We start from the raw sequence: 26,408 nt of genomic DNA, 5'->3' as shown, positions 1-26,408 counted from the left end.
CTGACACTGTCGCTTTTGGAGGCTCATCTTCCACTGAATGTCCTGGTGTTTGGGCAACACACGGTGAAGTTATCCACACTTGAAGCTCCTGTTTATTTTTGGAGACCATATTTCTCCTTAAATGGCTCATGTCTGTTCAGCGGTTTCTGCTCCAATGTCCCTGCATTCCATCTCTGCCTCCAACTCTTCTCTTTTTACTACATCTTCCCTTTTTGATTCAGGGCTCCACATCTCAGAATTTTAGCATCAGCCAAATGTTTTGTGTCTTTAGATGAAAATAAGAGTTTGTCGTTCTTTCTTCTGCATTTCATTTGACTCTGGGTGATATGAGAAAGCATGATGGAGTTGTGTTATAAGTGATTATTTTAAGGTTTCCTTTGAAGAGATCATCTCTCACTGTTTAGGTCCATCTGTTCCCCTCTGGAAGGGGCCCTGGAGCTTCCCAGCCAACCCAGAAGAACATTTAACTCCAGCTAAAGAAAATACATCTGTACTTAGGAGTCTATTTCTTGGATCTGCTTTTGACCCTGATCTTTAGGGTTCCACAAAATGCGTTGGTAAATCGGGCTGGAGGGCAGCGAACACAGGTGGTAAAGGCAAGACGTGCAAGGGAGACTTGAGATATTTGTCCATGCTATTTTATGTAGAGTTTGATTCTTAGCTTTTTGGGGGAATGGGGGGGGGGGGGGATGGATTCACTAAGAGTATTATAAAATAATTAAGTAACTGTGAATAAAAATCCATATGATCTGTAAGGCAGTTTGAAAAGAGCTGTGAGAAAAGTGAGCTCTTGGTGGGATTTTTTAAGGCTGGCATCAAGCCTACTCCTTTGACACAGAGTTATAGAGTGTGCCTAGAACACTCTGTACTTGGGAGGCTTGGTAGGATGATTTTATTATTATTTTTAGTTCTTGAGTATAATTTTGATTAATTTAAACCTCAAGTAAAGAAGGTATGTTGTTTTGGTTTGTTTGGTATTTTTTTAATCGCTGAAAAGATTTGAAAGGAGTGAATTTCTGATGGGCTTATTAAGATAGTAACTGGACTTTCTTTGCATTACGTTCCTGTCACAAAGGTTACAAATTAAAGATCATGAACAGGAAAGAACATTAATGTGCAGAGTCTTCTCTTACCCTATTGGAATTTGGGATTGCAGAGCAGCTTTGTGCAATGCATCTAGGATATTTTAAGACAAGGGACGTAGTTTCCCCAGGAAACTTAAACCATTTTGTCTTCATTTTTATATTCTTTAGTGGTTACCATTTAAGCATCTGTCAAGTGAATATATTTGACTAAAAGGTTTTCAGGAAGAGAAAAGATTTGGGGGTTTGTTTTTATGATGCCAGTCTGCACAGACTATCACCAAAAGTATGTAGGACAAATCCTTAGTGTTACTGGTTTTACATTATTTTCTATTTGGAAGTCTCATTTCATGGTGCCACAGCTCTGAAGCAGCAATTGCTGTGATGTCTAAAGGTCTTACTCTTTCTCTGCATAGAGCAGAAACATGAGCAGCTCTCCATGAGAGAGAAGATACGGGAGAGGATCAGGGGGAATCAACACTAGCAAGATGTGCTGGGAAAGCGCAGAACAGTTGTGGCTGGCCAATATTCGCTGCATTGCTACAGTTCAAAAATCTGCTAAATATAATTAGCAAGGAGTTATTAATTAAATGTTTAATTCGGGTTTTTTGATCCTTTAAGGCCTATACAATTAATCTGAGATTGAAAGATAAGTGAAATGATGACTAACTCTTCTCTGGATGAAGCTACTTGTTAATATTTTCAGAGAATTGGGGGAGGGGGAGAGAGTTCAGCAACAGAGGATATAGTAACATAGCTGAACTTCAGAAAAATCTTTAGCTGTTTTGTCTAGATAATCCCTTTATGGATTACAGAGTTAATTATTTGATGGTATAGCAATAAAAAGAGACTGATGAGACACTGCACTGGATAGCCAGAGATGGATTAATTAATCCCAACTTGCTTTTTGGAGGATGCTGTCTTATTTTTGAGGGTCTAATTCCAACAGTGTCTGTCACGAAAATTGAAGTAAGGACTGGGAACTGCTCATCAGCAGCTTTGTTGACTAGCTAAATTGTTTTTGTGTAGTACCGCATATTTCTTCTGCAGAACGTTCTTCCCACAGTACCTTGCTGCTTCAAAATTCATTTTTATTGCAAAAATGACTGGTTAATGCAGTTGTTTCAAGATGAATTTCTGTAATAACCATGGAAGGCTTGTGTACTGGAATATTGAACAAGGCTAGAACTGGGGTTTTTTTTAATTAAAATAAAACTCTGTACACTTTGCAGTTAAAGACTAATGAAAGTATTCCTAGCCTTTCCAATAAGATTTATGGTCCTAAGAATATTTTGAGAGACTAAATACTTGCACAAGACAAGTTGTCACTATTAGAACACAATTTTGTCATGTAATTAAATATCAGTATTTAGGTTTCCAGGTTAGGTCTCTGCAGGGATGAACTGCAGCCTTTATTTTAGTCGGTACTCTTAATTTCAGGCTTTCTGTGGCTTTGTGACAGTGTCAGGGCAGTGGTTCATATTCAGGTCTTGTTTTCAAGGCTATACTCAGGAGTTACTTTTGTTGTTAAAAGATTTTTGAAAAGGTAAGGATGAGTTTTGCAGCAAATGGCCAAGGAGCATTCATATAAAGGGCCTCACAAATTTGTATCTTAACGCTAAGGAAGTTCTGCAGTTTCTCAAACACACATTAACATCTGTCTGTGCATAGTGGAGAGGATACGTTTTAGATATATTAAATGGGAAGGTACATGATATCTGGTATATCTTTCTGGCTCTTAAGATTCAGAATGCAGCTATCAGAGCTGGATTGAGCATTAAGTACATTTCAAAACTTGCAGGGCCACCTGCCATGCTAAAGAAAATGGGGAGAAGGCAGTGAGCCTGGAGACTTCCAAACAGCAGCGAGTGCCGCAAGAACCTTTGAAGACAGCACGCATGTGCAGCAGTGCTTGACTACTTGTGCAATGGTCCTTGCCCAAGCCGCAGGCTAACAGCGCCTGGAGTCCCAGTTAATGCTCTTATGGCCCAGCTTGTAGGGCTCCCACTTGCCTGAGGCATGATCCCTCAGCACCCCTGCCCGAGCCGAGGAACTGAAGGTCCTAGAATTAATTGGCTGGCTGCATTTGCAGCACAGGTGCTGGAAGCATCAGAGGACACCACCAGGACTTGGGTTCTTGGGCAGGGTAGGCGCTCCCAGCATGTGCTGCAGCCACTGATCATAGGTTTGCTTAGGCTTTTTGTGGCTGTAGGAAGAGCTTTATCCTGCTGTTGGCTGAAGATGCTTTCAGAGGTTTGCATCTCCTCAGGCACAGATGGACTTTGATTTTCATGTGCCATGATGGACAATACAGGGGATCCCAGCTACTCAGATCCTATAATTGTACTGAACTCTAGATGCCTATGGCAATACTTTTGCCTCCAGTGAAAGATTCAAGGTGACTTCTCACTTCTGTGGAAATGCTTTCACATCCAGCTACCCACTTCTGCCTCATCTGAACAGTTAACAATTACCGTGTTTCAGCCATACACTGTCACGCTTGTTTTTTGTGGTTTGGTTTTTTTTTCTCCAAAGCCAGAGATGTAGTATGCTGTCTAGAAAATATTACTTCATTTTTGTGGTACACTGAACCAACCTGAAATAATAGACTTCTGTTTAATCACAAATCAGGGCTTTTGTTGTGCAGATAAAGGAATGGGTAGCTCTTACTCTGATGCAATAAATTCAATAATCACAACTCTCCCTTGCTTGATTTTAACTTTTTGTAACACTTTAGTTGACTGAAAACATCCCATCTACTACATGTGCTCAGCAGCACTTTGTGTATAAGAGCAGCACATTTGGTTTTTCAATTGGGTTTTGCATGCATCTGCAAGAGGAGAAGGGAGATCAGATTCTAGCTATTACCTGTGTAACTCTCTCTCAGCTGCCCGAGTCACAGTCACTTGCTGCAAGAGCCCACCACCAACACTGGGATCTCCTGTGCCCCTTTGGATGCTGGGGAAGTGTAAGGAAGATGGAGTGAGACAATGAGGTGCAACGTGCAGGTAAAGTGATGGGACAGGGATTATATTTGGAGTGTTGAGAAGGTAAAGTAGGAAGACAGGGAAGAAGTGGACAACAGACTGGCTTTCTTGCTCACTTAAGATCCAGCATGCATTTGGGAGCTGCTGCCACTGTGGATTGTCCTGGCAGAACTTACCAAGCAAAGTTTTAAAATCCTAAACTAGTTACACCTGAGCTTTTGCTACTTGCAAGCAAGATCATCAAATTTTCATGCCCAGCTGACAGTTTCATGTGTGTGATAAAAACACGTATCCACAGGCAGTGTCATACCTGACCTCTAACAAATTCTTGAACTTGCACTCCCCAGCAGTGATTGTTTTAAAAAGCTGGTTTGGCCACATGTCAGCATAGCATGGCTGTTTCTTAATTTAACAAGTTAATTAACCTGATGCCATATTGACGGGTATATTAGAAAAACATATGTTTGGGAAAGTATATGATGGGATTGTACGTCAACTTTGTTCTTCTTTTCTTTGCTGGTTAAAACAAAGGTTTGGCCCTTGACAACCTTTTTTCTGTTACCATTTTACTGGTGGTTTTCTTTTTTCTTTAACGTCTCTTCTTTCCTGTGCCTAAAATAATTGCATGTTTGGTCTGGATGGTTGGTTGAAAGCCTTTAATATCGATACTGTATTCTTGCTGTCTTCACTAAGTAATGACATGGCAGTCGGCCAAAATACACATGAGGCTGACCATGGCCATTGCTTCTCATGTGTCTGAATGTCTTGCATCTATGTTTTGCAAGAATGTCTAGTTCTATTTGAAGATTTCTTATTATTTCTATAACTTTTCTTTACAGCGTGGTAAAATTATGGATGTCTTTTAATTGTATCCCAAGGCCTTTGGCTCTTGTTTTTGGAGAATTTTCTATTTTGCTTTGATTCAATCCCCTCATATTTACCAAAATTTATAGAAGAAGGTAGCAGATTTGGTGTGGGAACTTATATGACCCAAAGGCAGAAGGTTTGCTTATTATTTATGTTGATTGGTGGCTTGAGAACAGGAGGCCAAAGTATTTGTTGGGGAGGTAAGTCATCTGCAGTTCTGGCTGCCCTTTCTCAGTATAACTATAGCTGAGAACCAGGTTCTGCACCACTGTGTGATGCCGGCTGCCTCCCTCCGTGGTGTGCCAGTCTCACGCCAGCCAAAAGAAGATTGGAAGTCAGGAGCTGTGTCCTTATGTGACACTGGGAGTCAAACAGGGATGGGAATAAACTCCAGGTTGCTGACAGCATGTTTAATGTTTTAGGCATCCTTTTTTTCCATCATGGGTTTCAGAAGCATAGTGGTAGGAGCTTTTAAAATGCATAAAATAGAGGATGGTATTTGTTCCTCCCTAGTAAACTTCATCAGTGCCTTTGCCTTGTCAGAATGCTGAATATAATTGAAACCCCAAAGTCCAGGAAATGATGAGGTAAGGGCCAGCACAGTTCTTAATTCTGCCCAGGGAACTGATTATACCTGTTGAAACAGTTCAGTAACATGAGTACTATAAAACCAGGTATGAAAAACTGAGAAATTACATTTTTGTTTGCATTTTCCGCTTTCACTGTATCTGCTCCAGCTTCAAGTAGCTGTGAGATATGCTAGCAAAGGAAAGCGTAACTGTTAGCTCACAGCAAGTGTTGCCTTTGAGGAAGCAAGCATACATGTTTAACGGGTGGGATTTGTTAGGTTGCATTGTTCATGGCAAACAAGGTTTTCTTCTCATGTGCGTTGCTGCTGGTGATGTGATGCGATGTGACAGTTGGTAGTTTGTGGGCGCAGTGAGATGTCACAGAGCGAAGGAATCCTCTGATCAAAGGTGGAGGGTTTGTAACATGTAGTGCATCTGAGAACATTTTAAAATGTACAGCAAGAACATTTGCTGTAGCTCTTGTTTGCTTTGGATGACTAACACAAAATTGGATGTGGCCCATGGTGGCTGTGATTTCTTACTAGGGGTGGTGTTGTGGTTGTAACATGGAAATAAAGTGTTCTTAAGGTTTCAGCTACACTTTGGTGCTTATATTACCTACCTTAACCTCTTATTTCCAATTTAAGTTGTGAGGATTTTGCTGCCCTTCAAACTTCTAAATTTTTTCTGCTTGTTAAGTCTTCAGTTACTTTGTACATTAATTACATTTAATACATATTTTTTCAGTATTGCCATGCAACAGATTTTTTTTTTTAAGGGCAGGGATGGCATGTGTCTAGGAGCCTAGGAGTATGACCTTCCTCTGGAATACAGGAGACCCAGATTTTAATTCTCTTGACCTGGAAGACAAAAACAGGCATACTGAGTCAAATCGGGGTTCATTTTGTATTCATCTACTATTCTGTCTCAGGCAGGGCCAGTACAAGGTGAATAAGGTATAAACAGCTCAGGAATAGAATAGTAGTTCGGTCTTTTCAGCTTTTTGATGTGTGCCTCTTTATGTTTAGTAATGCTTTATGTACTTTTCTTACATAAATTCATCTAATGGGAGATCGGATCTGTTATGTCTCAGAAGGTAGACTCAATTAATTTCATAAAATGAAAAGGGAAACGTTTATGCAAGGCTGCAGCTGATGTTCAGAGGCTGATCCCAGACTAGCTTGGCAGCAGTGTATGCCTCTTCAGATCTGAGCTCAGGTCTCCACTGCTTCCTTGGGCATGGGGACTGGAAGTGAGTGGTATACCTAAGACAGTGATGGATGGTTTCTGTGTGTGGTGTGACTTCAGGAGAGGATTCATAGTTGAGAAGCCTGAAAAAACACAGATACCTTTCTTAAGCCTGAAGGCAGTCCAAGACTACTTTTATACCTTCTACTGATCACCACTTACCTCGGTATTTTCTGTGGAGCTTTTTCAAAGGAGCATTGTAGGGAGGGGTGAATCGTGATGAGATCCTATTCTAGAAGTTACAGTCTCATGGCCTCTCTGGGTTTAGCTGTCAGTCATTTGTTCTCCTTTCATCATGTTTGGTTCCATTTTTCTCAGAGGGAGGTGAAGACATTCTAGGGTAACAGAGCCTTTCCTACATACTGCGCGTTTTCAACTTTTTTCATGTTGGTGCTGAGGGATGGGCTGTGTTTCTAACGTAAAATTGGACTTCCCATGCAAACTTCAGACTGTGTTGACCCAGCTTCCCCGATAAGTCCATGGACTGCCCTCAGGATGTTCCCTGAAATGCCCGTCCTTAAGGCCTGAACCCAGGTGCCTGGGACAGTCTCAGATTCAATGTATAAACACAACATTGTCTTACCAACCTCTGGCGTCTGCCTTAGGAGACTGCCTACAGACTGTCTAGCATCGGATACCTGGCTGTGTATGACCGCTCCTTTGTTAATGCTTCACAGTGCTCAGCACAGTTAGAATTAAACCCTTAATAATGTTTTCATTACTGCTTTCCCAGTGGGACACTGAGTATTAGCAAATTGCAAAGTGAGCTGAGCCAGTAAAGGAGTTCTGGAATACTTGCAGAGCCCTTTTGGAGAGGAGAGACCTGAGCTCCCTGGGATTTGCTGGGTTTGGGAAGCACTTGCTAATAATGTTAGCTAAAAGCCTTTCCTCCCCTGCAGTACTCTGCTCTCCTCCTTTTGTCACACAACCTTCCTCCACTATCTCTACAAAAAGGCTTTCATGCAATCTGGCATGTCAGCTGTTGCCTTTGTGCATTGTGTTGGGTCTGGGATACAGCCTAATCTCTTCAGCCCTGGTGATTTGTAGTACGGCATGAATGCTGATGGTGCTCTGGTTAAGTAAAAAGCAACCAAGCAAACTTACAATTAACAATAACTAAGCAGATTTGAGAAGTGAGTTCCTAGAAGTAGTTGCATTTTTAAAGGTTTTCCTTTTCTTTCCCCTTTTAAAGTTGTTCACCTTGGTATTTTCATTATGGAAACCTGCATTATTAGGAAACACACTTGTGTGTAGATCTCAGTATTACAAGATATATCTTCAGAAAGCCAATTAGTGCTTGAAGTAGAAGCTGATCTACTTCACAAGTGTAATTTACATCCCTTGCCTTATAAACAGCAGCATGAAACCACACCACAGAACATCACCTTCAGAAAGAGAAAGTATTGCTCTATTTCTGTACATCTTTTCTATATGTTTCTATTTGTAGGGGCTTTTTCTACTATCCTAATGTGTGTCTGTGTGAACACTATGTGAAGACAGTACAATCTGCTGCAGCAGAGCTCCTCTGGGGAGATAGCTTAATCAGCCCTAGGGTGTGTTCTTAAATAAGGGAGGTGACAGGCTGTAGAGAAGAAGCAAAGATGTGAAATGTTTGAAAAGAGAAACGTGATTTTACCTTCTGGAGGGGGGCAATTCTATTACACACTGTAAGCATGAATAGAAAGCAATTCTATTGTACATTGTGAGCCATAAGTCGAGCATTCCTCCTGACTTGCATTGCTATAGTGAGCAGTTAGAAATCAAACTCTCAAGGACCTTCTAAAGCACGGAACAAAAAACAACAAAAAAATCCGATTGTGCTAATCAAGCACCAGGGTGCTGACAGAACCTTCCTGGTGCAGATCGGTACTAAGATCATGATCCACCCCTTTGAGAACTAAGTTTTGTGCGTTAGTTTGCTTGGTGTTTACCAAAACCCTTTTTGGTTTAGACAGGAATTAACAAGGCAGTGTTGACACTGTGAATAAGTGTAATGTACCCTCCGCTTGCAATTCTCTTTTCAAATGCTGTTTAGAACTGACTGCAGGTATCAGTGTGGGCACTAAGCATCTTCACTTGTGGCAGCCTATGTATCTGATTTTGAGAAGTGCCAAAAAGCTGCAGCTAAGGTGCTGGGTGACGTAAAAATTGAGGCACTCCAGCTCTGGCTGTAGTCGAAGTTCTGTCAAGTTGTATCAGCCTTTGGAAGCAGAGGGGAAGAGAAAATAGAAAATCGGGTGCCGGTGAGCAGAAAGCGGAAGCCGTGCATGGGTTGAGCTCTGCGTGTTTGTTCTTCATTGACAGGTTGATGACACCTGGGAGTGAAATTCGATTCGTCCACAAGCACATGGGTCTGGTGCCCGGCTGGGGAGGAGCTGCCCGGCTGGTGCGGATCGTGGGCAGCGGGGCTGCCCTCCGGCTGCTGAGCGGGGCTGCCCGGGTGGATCCCGAGGGAGCTTTGCGCCTTGGGCTCTCGGAGGAGACGCTGTCATCTTCAGACGGAACCGCAGCGTTAGAAGAAGCCCAAGCCTGGCTGAGTCAGTACACAGAGGGTCCAGCCAGCGTGATTCGGGCTGTGAAAAAGGTGGTGTCAGCGGGAAGAGAGCTACCAGTGGAAGCTGCCCTAAGGACAGAGAAGGACATTTTTGGAACTGTATGGGGTGGGCCTGCTAATTTGCAGGCATTGCTTAAAAGACCAAAACATAAATGATGGTCAGATGCGTAAGAAATGTTCTTGATGTTTTTGCAGACAAAGCTTTCACTAAGCAGGCATTAAACGGAATCATCTAAGGACCTGCTCATTTAAATGGGCATTAACATTCTTGCTCATGTCAGGCAGACATATTTGGTGTGTAACCACAGAGAAATCCCTGGCACATTCTTTACTTCCTAATTACCCACTGAATGGAGATTAGTGAAATTACTATGTAAAGGTAAATACTGTGCTGAGAATAGAACAATAATTCTTTTGGAATGAGGCTGAAGATTATTTTCTTCGGCGTTAATTTTGTTTTTCTAACTGGTAAGGAAATGAATTGCTTGAAATATATGAGATTTATTTGCGAAACAGGTGCATCTAAAGCTGCAAAATCCGAGTTCCCCCACATAAGACCAGTGTCTTTAAGCAGCTTGGAAGGGATGATAAATGGTGAGATGACTGGTTTTATTTCTTCATCTTGTCAGTTCTTTGTGTAATTGCTGAGTGTATCCAATGATACTTCAATTTTAATGGTGATTTTTACAGGACAATTTCTACTTTACTGAGAAGCTTGCAGCCCTCGTTCACTGACACTGATTAAGGTCCTCAAATGTATTTAGGTATCTTCTCACTGCTCAAGGAACCAACAACCTACATATGCATCCACACATTCCCATAGCCTGGACCTATGCTGCTGAGCATGTGCAAAGCTGCTGACCTGATTCTTTACATAGAGTCTTGGATTACGTGAAATCTTGGAAGGCTGTGATGTATCGTGCCCCAAAATGGGATGTCCTTGACCAACTGGGTGCTCTGAGTGCTTCAGCATTCTGGAAGGATTTGTGTGTGGATCTGTCTTACTTCAGAGTATTTTTACTGGTAGGGCATATTTGGGCAAACCAGAAGATTTGGAACTCGGTCTGCACTTCATGCTGGTGACTGTGCAAGTAATTAGACAACTCGGTGGGAAGGGCTTTCCCTTTAGAAATGAGGAACTGACACTGCATCCCTGCTTCGGCAGATTATTCTTAAAATGAAATATCTGTGAGAGCAAGAACATGCAGACATATCCATGACTGGGAGTTTCCTATACTGGTAGTTAGGATGCACTTGTCTCTACATGCAGCAAGGGGCTGAGATCTGAGCCCAGGACCGAATAACTCTAGGGGAGCATATTAAGGAGGAAGCTTTGGGCTATGTGCCACTGACATGCATTCTCACTCTGACCAAGCGTAAGATATGTGGAACAAAATCCCTTAGGAAAAGGAGGCAGTTCTTGGATGGAAATACATGTTATGGTTTCTACAGTGTGGCAAGATTCCAGAGTTTTAGACAGTGAGGTAACTGTACACACCTGTGAGGATCTTGGGACAGATCAATGATGGGAATTAGACCTGAATTGCCTGTTAAAATTCTGCAGCTTTCAAGCAGATGCTGTGCTCTGCTGGAGATGTTTTACTATATGGCTTTCGCAGCAGGGAGCATGTATAGCCTGAAGCAACCAATAGAAATGCTGAAGAAAGAGGTGTGTTCTGAGCTGGCACCTCAGGCAGGAATAGGGGGTTACTCTGCCCTGTTGGTCCTGCGTGTTTGCCTACACAGCTGAAGCTGCTGCTGGAGGAAGATTTCAAATCTCTGTTCCCCAAAAATATAACTCAAGTTTTTACTTCCAGGTTAGAGAAGAGTCAGGAACAGGAACACGAGGAGAGAGTAGCGCTCCGGTTTGTGCCTCTTTCCTCCTGCCCAGCCCCTTTTTTTCCAGTAGCTCAGTTAGTCCCCTGTGCAGCTGAATTCTGTCCCATGCTCTAAAGGACTTCAAAACCCACTACTTCTGAAGTACAGATGTTTTAATATAGCCAGGCAGAATTTGACCATTTCCTAATGAAGTTGTTCTGCTTTTCATGAAGTTCCCCAAGACTTATGAGGGATTCCAGACTGCCAGCATCACTGAACCTACAAAGCACACTCCAGTCCACATTCATCAAACTTTTTGAAACAACAGCACATCATGTTGTTGTGAGTCAAAAAAGTTGTGCTTTAAAGGGCAACTGGTTATGTCTTTGCTAGTAACGAGAATAAACTTGCCATTACTAACACTGTGGTTATGTTTTTAAAATGGGTGTGAAAATTGCTTAGAACCTGAGCAAGACCCATAAATGATTTTATTTATTTATTTTTATTTTTCAGGTGACAGGCTGTAAGACTCAGTGTATTCTGTGCGCTGGGTGGTATATATTTAAAAGGGAGGAGCTTGTAGCAGGGAAGCAGAATCTGTTTTACTTGCATGTTTTGAACTAGACCTGTGCTGCCAGTAAGTGAAACTCTGCATGTACACATATTGGGGACCTCTTTCCATTTTCACTTGTAGACAATGAGCTTGCTTCTCCTTTCAGCAAGTGCATTCCCCAGGCATCCTCATCAGTTTGTATCAAAGGCCAACATTTGCTTCTAAGAATAGGACAAATTAACTCCCACTGAGTAAGGCACTTTTGGAAAAGTTTCAGAAAAGGTTACAGAAACTAATTTTGTTGGAATCACAAATATACCACACATAGCTACAGGAGATTCTGAAGATAATTATAGGTGTTTGTTTTGATCAAGGATTTTGTGAGCAGCCTAACACCATATTCTCTGGTTTCTTTTCTGTTCAAAAAGTACAGCCCTTTGTATGAAAACAAGCCTAACTAAATTACCATTAGCGCTAGGACAAGAGATCCAGACTGAGTGAGATGAAATGGAATCCCATTTTACCAATTTAAAACCTGAATGCTTTATTTCATAGAATACTTGCTTATCATCTTAAAGCAACAAACACCTGTAACCAGCAGCTGATAAGCATTTATATTTTCTTTGCAATTGTTAAAAACTGTAAGCTTTATCTCAGCTTTTGTGCCCTTTCAGAAATGACCTAAAAACAAGCAAGCACTAAATGCACAAAATAAATTAGAAACCTCAAAACTGATATACTCCCAGTCTCCTAATTAAACGGCGTGCTAGCTTTTGTATTTCCTAGGGGCTCATTTGCCAGCTCCCCCCTCAGTGAGCTAGATTTCCTATGACATTGTGCAATGCCTGGCTTACTCCCTTTCCTGTGACCCAGGACAGCATGAGTGCTCGATGGGGGCATGGATTCTGCACCCAGTATCTGAAGGCTGGATACTGGTGATCACTGGTGATTAGCCATATAGATATTTTATTGTATTTGCTGCTGACAGAAGTACACTTACCCAACGGGCAATCTAGGTAAGCTGGATGTTCTTGCTCAATGCTTGGTTCATCATGGTTTTTTGGGGTTTTTTTACCATGACATAGGATTCCTGTATCTGTGGTTATCTGTTCCGGAAATGAAGATGTGCTGTATATTTTATAGCATTTTAATTTCCTTTTTTCTTTCCATTCTGCTCCACGGTGCATTTCTCTTAGCTATGCTGTACAAGTTGAAAATTACTTAATGCATGGCGTTACAGAAAACCACATAATGCCATGTGGCTGTGGCTTAGCTAAAATTGACGGAGAAGATGTCTCCTACTGAAGGTAATGGTTTAAATATGAGAATTGCCCATTACTACTTTTTGCTAGCTTGATTTGGGGAGTGCATTTGCCGCTCTGCTGATTGGCTATTAAGCTCTCACCAGCCTTACTTTTAACTAATTTTAGTACTTTAATAATTTTAGTACTTCACAGCTGCAGTCAGCCAGCAGGAGCCAAAAGCAGCACCACGGGTGTTTAGCTAAAGAGGTCTGCCTACTTTGGTCAAGAACCTCCAAGAATAATCACTGAAAAGTAGTTGTAGACTATTTGGGCAGAAAATAACGAAATGATGTATCTAACAAGTCAAATTCTTGTATTTTGCTTCTTGCTTTCTTCAACAGCAGATACCCTCACATGAAGTAAAATGTGTGCACACAGCAGAAGTGTTCTTACTGAAAGCTTTTGCAGCACAAAGTCAGACTTTGATGAGAGTCACTGTGTGTGCTAACTCGAAACAGAGAAATAAGACAGCTGGCAAATAACAAAAAAAAACCCCATTCCATCCTGTTTCCTTTAAGTCCATGCTCCTTATGGAACTGGAAGATGACAGTAAAAATCTGTGAGCAAGAGCATCCATTCCTAGCTGAGAAAGAAGGAAATCTTCTTTATTCCATCCTAATCTCCTCTGCATTTTTCTGTGTTGACTGATCTCATCTGTGGGCAGAGGAAACAAACTGGAGGGCTGGCACAGCTTTGCCCAAGAGTAGAGCTATCAGCCATCATTACAGTTTAAATCTTACCATTTTTATAAATCGGCCCTTTTAATTCCCTTCAAATGATTGTTTGCTACAGCAACTTTTGTCTGAAGATGTGTACTACCTATGTATCAGCTACTGTCCCTTTCTATTCAGGGATACATATACTAAGAATTGGAGTATAAGCTTTGTTTTAAAGATTGAGTCCATAAATCAACTAATGCTGTTTTTCAAATTGAGAAATTATACAACAACTGCTATACACAGAAAAGACAAGCTGTGCTTTTCAAGATCTGGCTTCTAACCTTCTTTAATACACATCAGTCAGTTTATGGAAGATTGCTAATACAAGCACAAAACTACCTTTTCTAGGCTGCGACTAGTTTTCCTGTGAAGAACAGAGGAACAGCAATGCAGTCCTTAACATCAGCGTTCTTTGTTATAGGGTCAAGTTTGATAACTTCCTTACACTCTTTTATTTCAGCATTTCTGCTGTTAAAATAAGGCTGTGTGTGGTACTTCTGCCTGCTGTAACACTGAAGTGCGTTGATCAGCTCTTCAGATGAGAAGTGACCGTTAAAGCTTGTGTGAGTGTGACGCCTGAAACTCATGATTTTTCAGTAGAAAGACATATTTCTACAGTGTTGATTTTGAGAGACAGCCAGTCAGGGATGCAAGAACATCAAGATACCACCCAGAGCCAGTCCTCCCTTTTGGCAAACACGGGAAGCTGCTTCATGATAGTTTTCTTTAAAGTTCCTCCAGTGAAGGTCAATTAAACTGGAGACTTATCTGAGATGATTACTGATAAAATGTAGTTTTATTAAATTATAAATTCCGTAACAAAAACGAGACAGATCAAGAAAGACCTCAAAAACAAAACTACAAGGACTAGATGGCAAAGCCAGTGAAAATGCCATGAAGAGTGTATATAGGTAAGGATTTGCAACAAAAGTTAACAGCATTTTTACATTTCCATTGAAGGAAGGTAAATGATTGCTCTTGTCTAGTAAAAACACATTTTAATTCCAAACTCACATCTATTTCCTCACATTAAATGAAGCATCCTGCTCACACCCAACATCTTGCCTGCTCCCACATTGCTTTAGTGTTCTTTTCATACATCAATCCATGCAGAAAGTAGTAAGACACTTAATGCAACGGTCAGATAATGAAGACAATTCAAGTTGTACAGTAGATATACATTGGCCAAAAAGGGATTGAGTATCTCCAAGGGGAAAATGCTACAAAATAAACACAAGACGTTTCCAAGAAAACTGGGCATTGCTAAGCAGCTTTCAAACCACTAACAGGACAACCCAGTTTCCTACAGTTAGAGTCTTCCAGCTGAGACATGTTAAGAGACTCAAGTTAAACAGGCCAAATCTGTTTCTCCCCTTCACCCCACCCTCCCACCAAACACACTGCTAGGTTTAAGTGCAATGCCAATGTGGACAGAAAATTTACAGATACAGGACTGAGTTTTTAATCACATGGCTCTAGATTTACACTTCAGTGACTGTGCACTGTCCATCTGGCCTTCTAGATCTTACACTTGTGCTTACCACCCCACCACCTCCCACTGGTCTATCTGCTCCTGACTGGCTTGCATTTGCGTTCAAGTGTCTCTGCTGGACAGAGGTTGGGCGTTGCTGAATGTGGGCAGACACATCCTCGCTATCGCTGCTGGCATCTGATTCGGTCTCCTCAACAGAGGTGTCGGGGGCTGGCACCCTACCAGAAGATGATGATTCATGGTCTTCTTCTCCCTCTCCCCTATGACTCCTTTCAGCCATACTGTCTCCATTTATTTGCAAGTGGGCAAAAGAGTTCTCTAGAGAATTACTTGCATCAGGCGATGGCGTTGAAGGACTCACCAGCTGACCATCTAGTGACGGCAGGGGCCTAGCAGAAATGGATGCTAGAGGCTGCAGAGCTGCAGCCCCCAGAGTCGGTGTGCTGTCTGCACCATCAGCAGAGCTCTCTCTTGCCAGGTTGACAGTGTTAGCATCACAATCCAACCTCAGCCCAGCCACTCCCTTCTTTGGTATATCTATTATGTCCCGTTTTATTTTTCTGCGGCGTCCATGCTCGTTTCTCCTATACTGAACCATATTTTCAAGATCTGCTACGTATAAAAACCCAGCAATTAGCATTTCAGTGCTCTTTTTACCCTTGGAAAAGGCATCTTCCAGCTCTCTGCTGGTACGTTCATCATACTGCCACCAACCATTTCTACCTTCATAGTACCAAGCATATTCTCCATTGCCTCTGCTTGCCGCTTTGAGTTCTTCTGGTGACAATAAGGTTGGCTTGTCAAGAAAATCCTCTGGAATCTCCTGCCGGCAGAGTGCACATCGTTTCCCAAGCCAAGAAGCTCCCTTCACGCAGAGATAGCAGAAAACATGTTTACAAGGCAGACTTACTGGATGGACACATGTTTGCAGGCAGATAGCACATTCGGGGACTGTCAGGGAAGGTGCTGCATTAGCACACGACTCATTTGTCTTCCGATTTGTGGGAAGCATGTTGATCGAATGATCTATTTCACCACAGCCAGCCATCCTGCAAAGGATCAAAGACAGATTTAAATCAGCTTATTGTGTAATCTAAACTGGCACCTTGCATCACTTTTGACCTCCACATCCACAGAATGAGACTCTTACCTTAAGGTAAGTTATCATTTATGAAGCTCAACTTAAAGAAACTGACAGGTTAACATTCCGTTTCCTGAGCTGACAGACTAAATAGGGTACTGGGAGAATTTATTTTGCTAATGACCAATCTTCATCTGTTTAATTTTCAGCCCATTATCATGCCAAGTCAGAAAGCAAATTTTGGAATTTCCTCTATTCTTTGTCTAAAGTAGTGTTGATTAATGAACCTCCAGCCAGCCAGTTACTTCAGAGCCTCCTCAGGAAATTTAAAGAACCTATAGTTCTTTCCTCAAGAGGTGATACAGCTGCAAACACTGAACTTAAAACACTCTCTCTTCACACTACTGGTGGTAACTCGTTTGATTAAGGGACTGCCTAAACAGTACCTCAGTCTAGGCTTCCACAGAAGAAATATGCCTGGCAGCAGCACCTGGGTGAAGTATTTTTCCACTGTTTCTTAGTCCCCATACACCATGGTATACCATCCCTCCAACTGGGCTCAGAACAACCACAGGAATGCAGAAAGAACCAGATTTGAGAATTGAGGCAAAAGCATCAAGTGAACTGCCTGATGTAGCCGTGTGCATCTCAAAAGGAATCGCTGCAGCACAGCATAAGGAGCAGTGTATCACAGAAGACACACAACTGATTTGCTTAGTTTGTGAAGTCATTGCCTTTACCTTTTCTGGCCATATCTTATTTCTGTCATTAAAGATGGTTTTGTAACCAACTGTAAGAGAACAGGGAATGTAAAACTGTGTCACTTTGGTGTTGTGTAGGATTTCAGTAGCTGAAAATTCTAGTCTAAATTTGCAAATGCCTTCTCAACTACATTTTTGCCATGGGAATCTTTTCACAGTCTGTTTCATGGTAGTTTTCTTTTCATGTTTTTATTTATTAGAAATCAAAACCAAACACCAGATACCAAATGAGGGTGAAGAATGGGATTTGGGGTATGGGGCTTAAAGAGGTGCCTTTTTTCATTTAAATCCCCAAGGAACTTGGAGGCTTCGGCAAAATACCCTTTCAGTGAAAGTAGTTTTTGTTGTACAAGCACCTAGGAACAGTTTGTGCAGAACTGTAACACGTGCATGTGGGCCAAAAGGGACCGTTAGAGGTCATGTAGTCCAGTCTCCTCCACATGACAGTGCCACCAATACTATCAGCTGTGGCTCTGTCTAGCTGAGGTTTGTTTTGAAGCGTGCAAGGATGGAGATACCACAGCCTCCTTGGATGGCCTGTTCTAGTGTTGCACACATTTCTAGCAGAATGTGTTACCTTAAGAGAAAACGCCAAGGGTTACTGTAAAAACCTCCACTGCTTTAAACATCTTATGAATACATTGCTGGGATTGACAAAAAAAAATATTTATGCTTCAGTATCTGTATTTATCTTTAGAATAATGTATTAAGTGCTGTTTACTTAAAAATTTATTTCTGTATGCTGTCTGTTCCCTTCTATCACTACAATTTCCTCCTGAAAGACCAATGCCTCTAATCCTTTTTTATCAAATCATTCTTGTAAAAGCTCTACTGCTCAAATATTTTTTCCTGAAGTAGCACATTAATTGTATCCACCTATGTTTCAGTTTCATATCTGAATTTCTTTCTCTGAGATTAAAGACAAATCTGCATACTAGCTCTTAAATCAGCATGCCAGATACAGACAGAGCATTACCTACCACTTGGTAAAAGTCTTTTCACTGTACAAACATCTATCTACAAGATCCATGCTAATAATGCTGGAATACGTTTCTTTCCTCGCATCTTTGAGGCTGTATTTTGCAACAGAATTTTACACCAAAACTAGGGGTTTATAATAAGAAACTTGCTAGAAAAAGAGGAGAAGAAAAGCTACTGAGATTTCAGAATACCTATGAATACAACCCAACCAGTATCTCACGACAGAAGAATTAGAAGAGAAATCCATGTATTGATTAATTTGCACTAACCACAGCTGAGGTAAAGGATCTGAATTTTCAAGTGCTCCTATAATGAGATACTACTGTGCAAAAAGGCACAGCAGCGGAGATGTTTACTTCCATGCTACAATTTTACAAAAAGCTGCTTCTCCCTGAATATACTTTTTTAAGGTTATCCTTTTCAGTGAAAAATAAAGGATTAAAACAACCTGTAGATAAGTAACTTCTATACAGTTAGTTGCGTATTGTAATTAAGATTTTGGAGGGGATTAAAATGCAACGCTGGGGTTAAGAACGCAATGCATTTTGACAAACCAAATTCTGATACCATAAACTAACTTATTCATAAGCTAAAAGCAGAGTGAACCTCCTCACCTGTTCACTGAAAGCACAAAAACGTTAACATTTGAACTATGCTCAATAGGTCACCCATTAATTTGGGGGTTCTTTGATTCCTTACTACAGTGAGACAATAAATGAAAAGAAAGGAGTAAATGCCTTATCTTGAAATTCCTATGTGATTTTTAATGACTCGGATGAAAATGTTATGTGTAAAATGAATACAGCTGGAGGAGTAAACCCTTATCTCTAAGCTAGTGCTACACAGCAACATAAAACTCTTAAAAGATAAGCACAACTGCAGTTGCATGTGCTCAGAATGCAGGACAATTATGCACTTGAAGATTCATATCAACTAAGGCAATGCTGTCTCACTTTTTGTTTCTAAAGGAAGATCCTAATTAATCCCTTTCTGTTTACCTTTTTAAGTATCGAATGTAGGTCATAGAGTTTGTTTATAAGCTGGTATGAGGATGTGTATGTAGACTTTTATTGAAGAGGTAATCCTTCAGAAAGGAGGAAGAACATCTAGGCCTATGTTCACTGTAACTTCATGGTATTAAGAACTAAAAACCAATCACAGAATATTTTTCCTCCAATTAGGAGTAATATTTTAGAACAAGGTTTAATCAAAATAAGCTGCATATTAGAACTGATATCAAAGAGTAAAGCTCTGGTTTCTTGGAGGGTTGGTTTCCCTTAAGTCAATTCTGGTAACAGGGAAAATTACATTATTGATTAGTGAGGCTAACAATTTATCAAACTCAAGGACAAGTTCTAAAAATAAATTTATTTGAAGTATTTAGATCTTCAATTCAGGTATAAATAAGGGAAAAATAAGCATCTGAATACTGCATTTTAACATAAATAAAGCCTAAAGCCAACTGAAAAGGTGCTAGTCCACAACCCTGCCAGATCCACGCTCTCTATTATCCTTTTGTGGATTTTCTTAATCTTTTAATATTAAAACATCTATTTAATTTGTAAGCTTAGGGTGCGCAGCCTAGAGCGCCTTCATCAACACATAAAATATGGAAGAGGTAAAGTATAAATCTATATGAAAAGACCCCAGGCATTCTATGACTCTACTGGAACAAAAAGTAATTCCCCACAAAACCATCTCAATCTCAAAGTGGAGTAATTTTTCAAACTCCAGGTCAAATTCTAACTGCAACTAAGCAGTCTTGTCAAGGGGTTGACAAGTATAAGCCCAGTAACAAAAAAGCAGCTTACTTTTTCTGAGTAATTTCTACTGAAGCATGCCACAAGACTAAAATGTCCTCTCTTCAGATGTCTCCAGCTAGGACGGCAGGTCCTCTTCCCCAAGGCTGGCTCATTCCTTACTTGTCCTGCCCAATGGTACACTACAGTGTTTCAGCTTCTCTGCAAGCTAATTGAAAGCAAATAATATCACCATTACAATTGCATACAGAGGTATGAGGAAGCAAAACACAATGCCATGGTCCCGTTACAGAAAACAAATTATTATTTCATTTACCTGATTGCAGGCTATCTTCAACAAAAATAGCATCAGAATTATTTTTTTCCAATTATCAATTTTGGCCCACAGTTTTGATGTCAATTATTTTGATGTCTTACTTAAGCAAATTATCTTTTTCTGAAGTATTGTAAAAGGCAATTTTCTTTAAGTGAATAGCTTATTTCCATAAAATGACCACGTACACAAAAAGAGAAACAAGACCAAACTTAAAAGCATATTACGTTTATGCAAATCTAATCTCTAATAAATTACTCCTTATATTCGGAGAGTTTAAAAAGTCACAATGGCTTCCTAAAGCTGTTCATAAAATCATCAATATCATATAATTCCAAAGGACTATCTAGGCTTGTCATCTTGTCTCTTAACAGGGACTAGTATCAAATGCTTGAAGAGAAAACGGCATGCAAACAGGTGATTTCCCCTAGGTCCTTCATATTTCAAGCAGCCTGTAGCTCCGAGCCTTGCATCCTTGTCCTCTTTTTTTAGAGATTACGTGCATTCATTTAATGAACGAACCTCAGAAGCGTTCAGCACTTTTATTTATAAATCTACGTATGTATGTCCTCATACTGACTTATAACCAAACTCTATGACCTAGACTTGATATTTTACAAGGTAAACAAAAAAAGGAATAATTAGGATCTTCCTTTATTTCTTTATAAAGTGCTGAAAGGCTCTGAGGTTCATTCATGGAATGAATGCATGCGATCTTTGAAAAAGTGGACAAGGATGCAACCCAGCTTCCACACCTCTGAGGTAATATACCCCTCTTCAGGCCAACAGGTAACATCAGTCACAATACATTTTGCATATGTCATCAAGCAGAATCTAAGCTGTTTCACAAATACATCGCAATCACTAGAAACCAATTAAGTGTCTAACAAATACTTAAATAACTCTACCGTAGTGAAGTATGAATCTGCAATCTCAATGAGAAGGGGAACATCAAGATTTCACTGTCCCATTTTCACACCCTAAACATGAAGGTCTTGGCCTAAAAGGGCCACCCTTAGTTACAGGAAGTATTTGGGAATCCTCTGTAAAAAGACTTGATAAGCTACGGAGTTTATATCTTCCTTCTGGGCCGTAGGTTTCAAGATTCTTAAGCATTTTTAACTACAATTTCCAGCTGCTGCAAAACATTACATACAGGAATGATCTGAAGCCGACCCAAGAATGTAAGGTCTTGGATTTCAATTTGCTCAAGGAAAGAATCATTTCTGTATAAATACAGTGCAGAGCAGACGTGTAAGAGTAAAGTCAAGGAGCGGTATGTCCCTGAAAGAGCATGGAGCATTTCGTATCATAGTATTCTGTGCTATAGTCCTTCATCGAACGATTGAATATTTTTCATTACTAACATCAGAGTGAAATGTTCAGATGACTTCAGTATAAGACACATCACTCAAATGTGTTATTTTCTTTATAGCTGAGCTCCATGTAACGTTCCACGCAGCTATTTTTAGAAAGAGTTCCTAAGGAAAAATGCAAAAATTAACAAGCCTATCCACACCTTTTCTCCCCTCATCGTTCTAGCAGCTTCCCCTTTCTTCACACATCAATCTGAAACCAAGAGCTGCAATCACCATTAAAATTTTGGCTCTTCTAATCTACTCAGAAAAGATACTACGTTTGCTATGATCAAAGAGAAGGTTGCAACAAACTGGATGCTGTGGGTGTGGTGGTCAGTCCTTCATTTTAGGAGCTGGCTTTTCTGTTACTTCTGTAGGTATCACTTGAAGCCTTTTATCTACTACCTCTTGCAGTCTACTACCTCTCCCAATACACTATTAGAGGTAGCACATCATAAAATCAAAAGTTAGGTGGTGATGGGAGAAAAAAGTTGGGTCACTTCTGGCAGATTTCTTAGGAAATAAAAATGCATGCACATGTCCAAGGTATGTAATTATACCTAGAAGAATCCAATTAGGGCGTAATTATAGGATTATGGTAAAGCAACTTTCTAATTGCTGCACTGCTCTTAAGAAGAGCTAGTTCACAAACTGACTTCAGGTAACTTCTACATTTCATGACATTGTTATTTATTTAATAAGCTAGTTCTGAAAATTTTAGTAAATGGGCTAAAAGACACTTGTGGTTACACACACCCCCTTTCCTGGCCAATGACGCCTCCTTTAAAGCCAAGTGGGCAAGAGCTGTGTCCTATAGTTGGCAATTAATTGTCTATGCTAGAAAAGCATGTAGTATGAGGAGTTACGCTACCTACAACAACTTGCAAGTATCCCTTCATTGTGTACACTCACAATCCATGTATCCTATCATCACACACTGATTTTAAATCTTTCATTCAAGATGCAACAGATGAAAGACAATCCCACTGATTGGAAGAAAGCGTTGAAACTGGGCAACATCCCCTCCCAAATGGAGGCTCTGCCAGTATTTAACTGTTCTTTTTGTCCTTTTGAAAATCTCTCAGAATGCTTGCTGGGAGAAGTCACATCCGCTTCTTCCACGCAACCTGAAACTTTTGAAGTTGTGGACTTCCTACCAGACCTATCTCCCACAATGATTTCAGGTTCTTCTTAAGAAGAATGTCAAGCTTTCACTAGACCAAGATGGAATGAAACCATTTCTTGTCAGTTCCATCAAATGTGCCCACTGGATCCCAAGTAAACTATCTGACCCAACACAGCTTTTCCCACTTTCCTATTTCCTTACAAAAACAGCAACAGTAACAAAAATAATCCCAACAACGTAAATATGTAAGAAGCCAGCTCCTAAATGTTGATGAAGTGCTACCTACAGTCTTAAGAAATCTTCCAAGTAAAAGCTTAGCTTTTTAAAAACAAAAAAGAACAAACCACTGCTATATTCAGCTAACACCAGCTTCTAACCAAACCAGCCCAGTGTCTATTATTTGAGTCTTATCGCAAATGACAGATGTTCTCACAAATTCTGCAACTCTGTACAGACTACTCTAAAATAGCTATCACAAATTCATCATCATCACCCCACCCCCCATAGAAAACTCAGAAGCTACAGTATTACTTCAAAAAGAGTAAATGCTCTTCTGCAATTAAATACTTGGATTTTTCCATCAAGCTCCCTAACTCGTAACTCAATTACTGGGGGGGCAGGAGGGGAAAAAGGACCCCAGAATTCTGCCCTTCCCTACAAGTCACTATGAGCCAAACACTGTGGGAAGAAGGAAGGTGGCTGTTTGTTTTTTTTTAAACAGGAGGGGGGAATAAATCACTCTCCCATCTGAAGATCTGCTACTGTCAATACACTATCAGCTCAAGGTACTGAGCCTATCAGTTATTTTTTACCCTGTCCCTGGGCACTGGAGAGCACTACAGATAAATAACCTCATTGTTTCCTGTTCTCATCTACTTTTCTGTATGCTTCTTAAACTCAGAATATCTTCAGGAAATACTGATTATGATGAGGCCTGTCATACCTTATCCTTTGCTATTACACATCAATAAAAAACCCCCAACCCTTATATGCACAATATGAACTGAATCACAGGGGAATAGTCAAGTGCAGAACAGAACAGTCAACCATTTCAGTACTGAACTGCTACATATTTATTCAAAATGAGGTGGTTTTCCTATGCTACAATTGAAGCACTGAATTTGCATTTCAAGCATATAGCCTATTTCAATTTATTTAACAGCGCAAAATACTAGTTTCTCACTGAAATATAATGCTATTGTGTGGAAAATTAATTAGAAACCAGTTCATCTTAAAGTGATCAATGCTTTAGAAACAAAGGAAGTACAGGAACATTTCTTCAGATATATATAGACTTGATTAATATGTGGTGCGGGGGTGGGCATCAACTTCAACAAAACGATTCTCCCCCACTAATTCCAGGAATCTACTATTCAACAGCCTTTAAAAATACTGCAGTTCCAGCTCTCTAAATAAATGGCAATTCAATTACATCTACTTGATGCAATATTTTTTGAAGGAAACAAGAACAACAGAACTTTTTCTTTCACTCATACATATTCTGTATTATAGCAATTTAAACAACTGGTATGTTGATTCACTTGGAAAGAAACTACAGTGGTAACCACACAAGACTATCAAGTAAGTTATTGCAAACATTCAATATTTAAGATTTACTCAGAATGACCAAATCAATGTTCAGATTTCACTGTGTCTTCAACACTACTACAAACTGTAATTTTTGGTAATGCATTTTTAGAGATGCTTTAGGAACTATTTTTAAGTACCCTGCTGTCCAGAGACAGCAGATACCAAAGCAGGAGGGCTGTATTTTTAGTGTTACAAATCTGATGAAAGCAGAACATCTCAGAACTCCACTCCCTACTTCTCCTTGTACTTCTTCAATGTACACTTGCACACTTCACCAGCATTATCAAAATCTACAGTATTTCAATTCATATCACAGAAAAGTCATGCTAAGATTTAAATCCCCACGCTTTTATTTGGCTTTCACTATTTTACCACATTGATTCTCCCATCTGTATAAGAAAACGCGTATTTACTAAGTATTTTGTAATAATTTCTCAGTGGTGGCAACATGTATTGCACCACAAGCTGGACCTATTTTCATGTCCCATTTTAACATTCTGAAGGGATGCAACCCCAACACTTGAGCCGAGGCCATCAACCACAAAGAAAACAAAAGCCCTTCCATTGAAAAACACCAGTTACTTGGTTTTCCAGGCTTTGCGCTGGGCTCCGGCGCCTGTTCGTGCGACTCCCACCCCAGCCTCACGCAGCTCCTCACAGCGAGCGGGGCACGCCAGCCGCGGCAATGACATTTTGAAAGGCGAGTGACAACGGCCAGCGCACCATCATTTAAAGCGCTGCACATCGGTCTAAGAATTAAAGCGCTGAGCTCGGTCGGTCAGGGGATTCTGCCACGCGTGACGCCGCCGCAGCTAATGCTCCTGACCTATTTTAGTAACGAACAAAACGAAACCGGGGCCCCGGGGCCCCGGCCCGCAGCACGCACCGGCCGAGCGCGGGGAGCCGCCGAACCGCCCCCGGGGCCGAACCGCCGGCCGCAGGCGGGCCCCGGCCCGGCGCAGGGGACCCGCGAGGCTCTACGGGCGGACCAGCAGGCTGGCCGCGGGGCCGGGGCCTGCTGGGTGCCCTGCCGCGCCGCGGGGCGGGGGCGGGGGCAGGCCCGCCGGCGGGGCACCGGGGGCGGCCAGCAGCGCCCTGCGCCGCCGCGGCCCCAGCGCCCGTCACGTGACCCCGCGGGCGGGGCGGGTGCTCCCCCCACCCCCCGCCAAAACAATACCGGGCCCGATTGCCCGCCGGGACGGCCGTCCCTCAGCGCCGCCGGGGAGCCGCGCCAGGCCCGCGCCGCTCCGCCCCGCTCGCCGGCCTTTTGTTCAGGGCGCCCGCCCGCGCGGCGAGGCCTCGGCACCCGCCCCGGCTCGCCCGCCCGCTCCCCGCCGCGGGCAGCGCCGCCCCGGGCGGCCGCGGCGGAGGGGCGCTGCTGGAGCCGCCGTCGGTGGCAGCGGAGCCGCCGCCTCTCCCCATCCCCGCGGCGGCGCCAGGGCCGGGGCCGCGGCCTCCCGCCCGGTCGGTCGGTCAGGCACTTACCCGCCGGGCCGGCCGGCTCGCGCCGCTCAACTCGCCGCCGTCACCTGCCGCCTCCTCCGGCCCCGCCGCCGGGACAGCGGGACGCGCCGACGTCACGCGCGGGACTTGGGGGGGGGGGGGGGGCGGGCAACGCGCCACTGTGACGCGCCGGCCGGGGAGGGGCAGCGGGAGAGGGTGGGGCGACCTCACCGGCGCGGGGAGGGCCGCGCCCGCGCGTGTGTGACGCCACGGCGTGACGTCGCCTCGCCCGGTGCCGGCGGGGCGCGCCATGGCGGCGGTGTCTGCAGCGCCTGCGCCGCCCGGCTGCCGCTGGGCTAACGGCGGGCGGGGGGGCGCCGGGGGGCCTCGGCGGGCCTCGGCGCACGGCTGAGCGCGGCGGGAGGTGGGGGCGTCCGGCCCGGCCTTCCCGGGGCCCCTGCTCTGATAAAAGCCGCCGTGTGGCGCGTTGGCCCCGGCCGGACGCCCGGTGCCCGCCGAGGCCGCCCTGTCACCGCCCTCCCCGGCCGGACGGGGCGGAGAAAACGGCGAGAGGTCGAGATAAGGGCGGGGAGGGCTCCCCTCCCTCACCGGTTACCGGCAGGAGCAAAACAGGCTAGACCTGGAGAAATTACCTCGTTACCAATCCAGTCAGAGCAGGATAATGCGAAATAAGAAGTAAATCGTGACGCGGTAGGGGTATCCCCTCTGCTACCAAAAGCTTGCCAGCAAGCCCTGAAACACCCCTCCAGGCAGCAGAGGTCTGGAAGTGGTGGAGCCTCCC

At 42.5% G+C, this 26,408-nt stretch overlaps 2 protein-coding genes and 1 long non-coding RNA gene across 12 annotated transcripts in view; 2 read left to right on the top strand and 1 right to left on the bottom strand.

Moving 5' to 3' along the window:
• ECHDC1 (ethylmalonyl-CoA decarboxylase 1) overlaps positions 1-12,413 on the top strand; it is a 41,742-nt gene extending 29,329 nt beyond the window's left edge. For all 8 annotated transcript variants that reach the window (XM_027786090.2, XM_055810017.1, XM_055810019.1 and 5 more), the window contains one exon: positions 9,058-12,413. In XM_027786090.2, coding sequence (XP_027641891.1) covers positions 9,058-9,463 — 406 coding nt within the window. In that variant the 3' untranslated portion in view covers positions 9,464-12,413. The remainder of the gene's footprint in view (positions 1-9,057) is intronic.
• A 2,057-nt stretch (positions 12,414-14,470) lies between these two features.
• Positions 14,471-25,809, bottom strand: RNF146 (ring finger protein 146). 3 transcript variants are annotated; one of them, XM_055810015.1, is made up of 3 exons: positions 25,649-25,789; positions 19,828-19,984; positions 14,471-16,242 (listed from the first exon to the last, which is right to left on the bottom strand). In XM_055810015.1, the coding sequence occupies exon 3, from the start codon at positions 16,239-16,241 to the stop codon at positions 15,183-15,185; it is 1,059 nt and encodes a 352-aa protein (XP_055665990.1). In that variant the 5' UTR covers position 16,242; positions 19,828-19,984; positions 25,649-25,789; the 3' UTR covers positions 14,471-15,182. The 3 variants fall into 3 exon arrangements, with proteins under 3 accessions (XP_055665990.1, XP_005237040.1, XP_055665991.1); XM_005236983.4 differs by lacking the exon at positions 25,649-25,789 and adding an exon at positions 24,746-24,874; XM_055810016.1 differs by lacking the exon at positions 19,828-19,984 and having other exon boundaries at positions 25,649-25,809.
• On the top strand, positions 16,239-18,451 carry LOC114012046 (uncharacterized). Its single transcript, XR_003554246.2, has 2 exons — positions 16,239-16,349; positions 16,484-18,451. It is a non-coding gene; the product is annotated as an uncharacterized LOC114012046 (long non-coding RNA).
• Positions 25,810-26,408: the final 599 nt, after the last annotated feature.

The sequence above is a fragment of the Falco peregrinus genome, chromosome 7 (assembly GCF_023634155.1).
Source record: "Falco peregrinus isolate bFalPer1 chromosome 7, bFalPer1.pri, whole genome shotgun sequence".
NCBI lineage: Eukaryota > Metazoa > Chordata > Aves > Falconiformes > Falconidae > Falco > Falco peregrinus.
This window is presented reverse-complemented; position numbering and strand designations above follow the sequence as displayed.

Coding starts and splice junctions, on each gene's coding strand:
- RNF146 (XM_055810016.1), bottom strand. CDS start 16,241: ATGGCTGGCTGTGGTGAAATAGATCATTCGATCAACATGCTTCCCACA.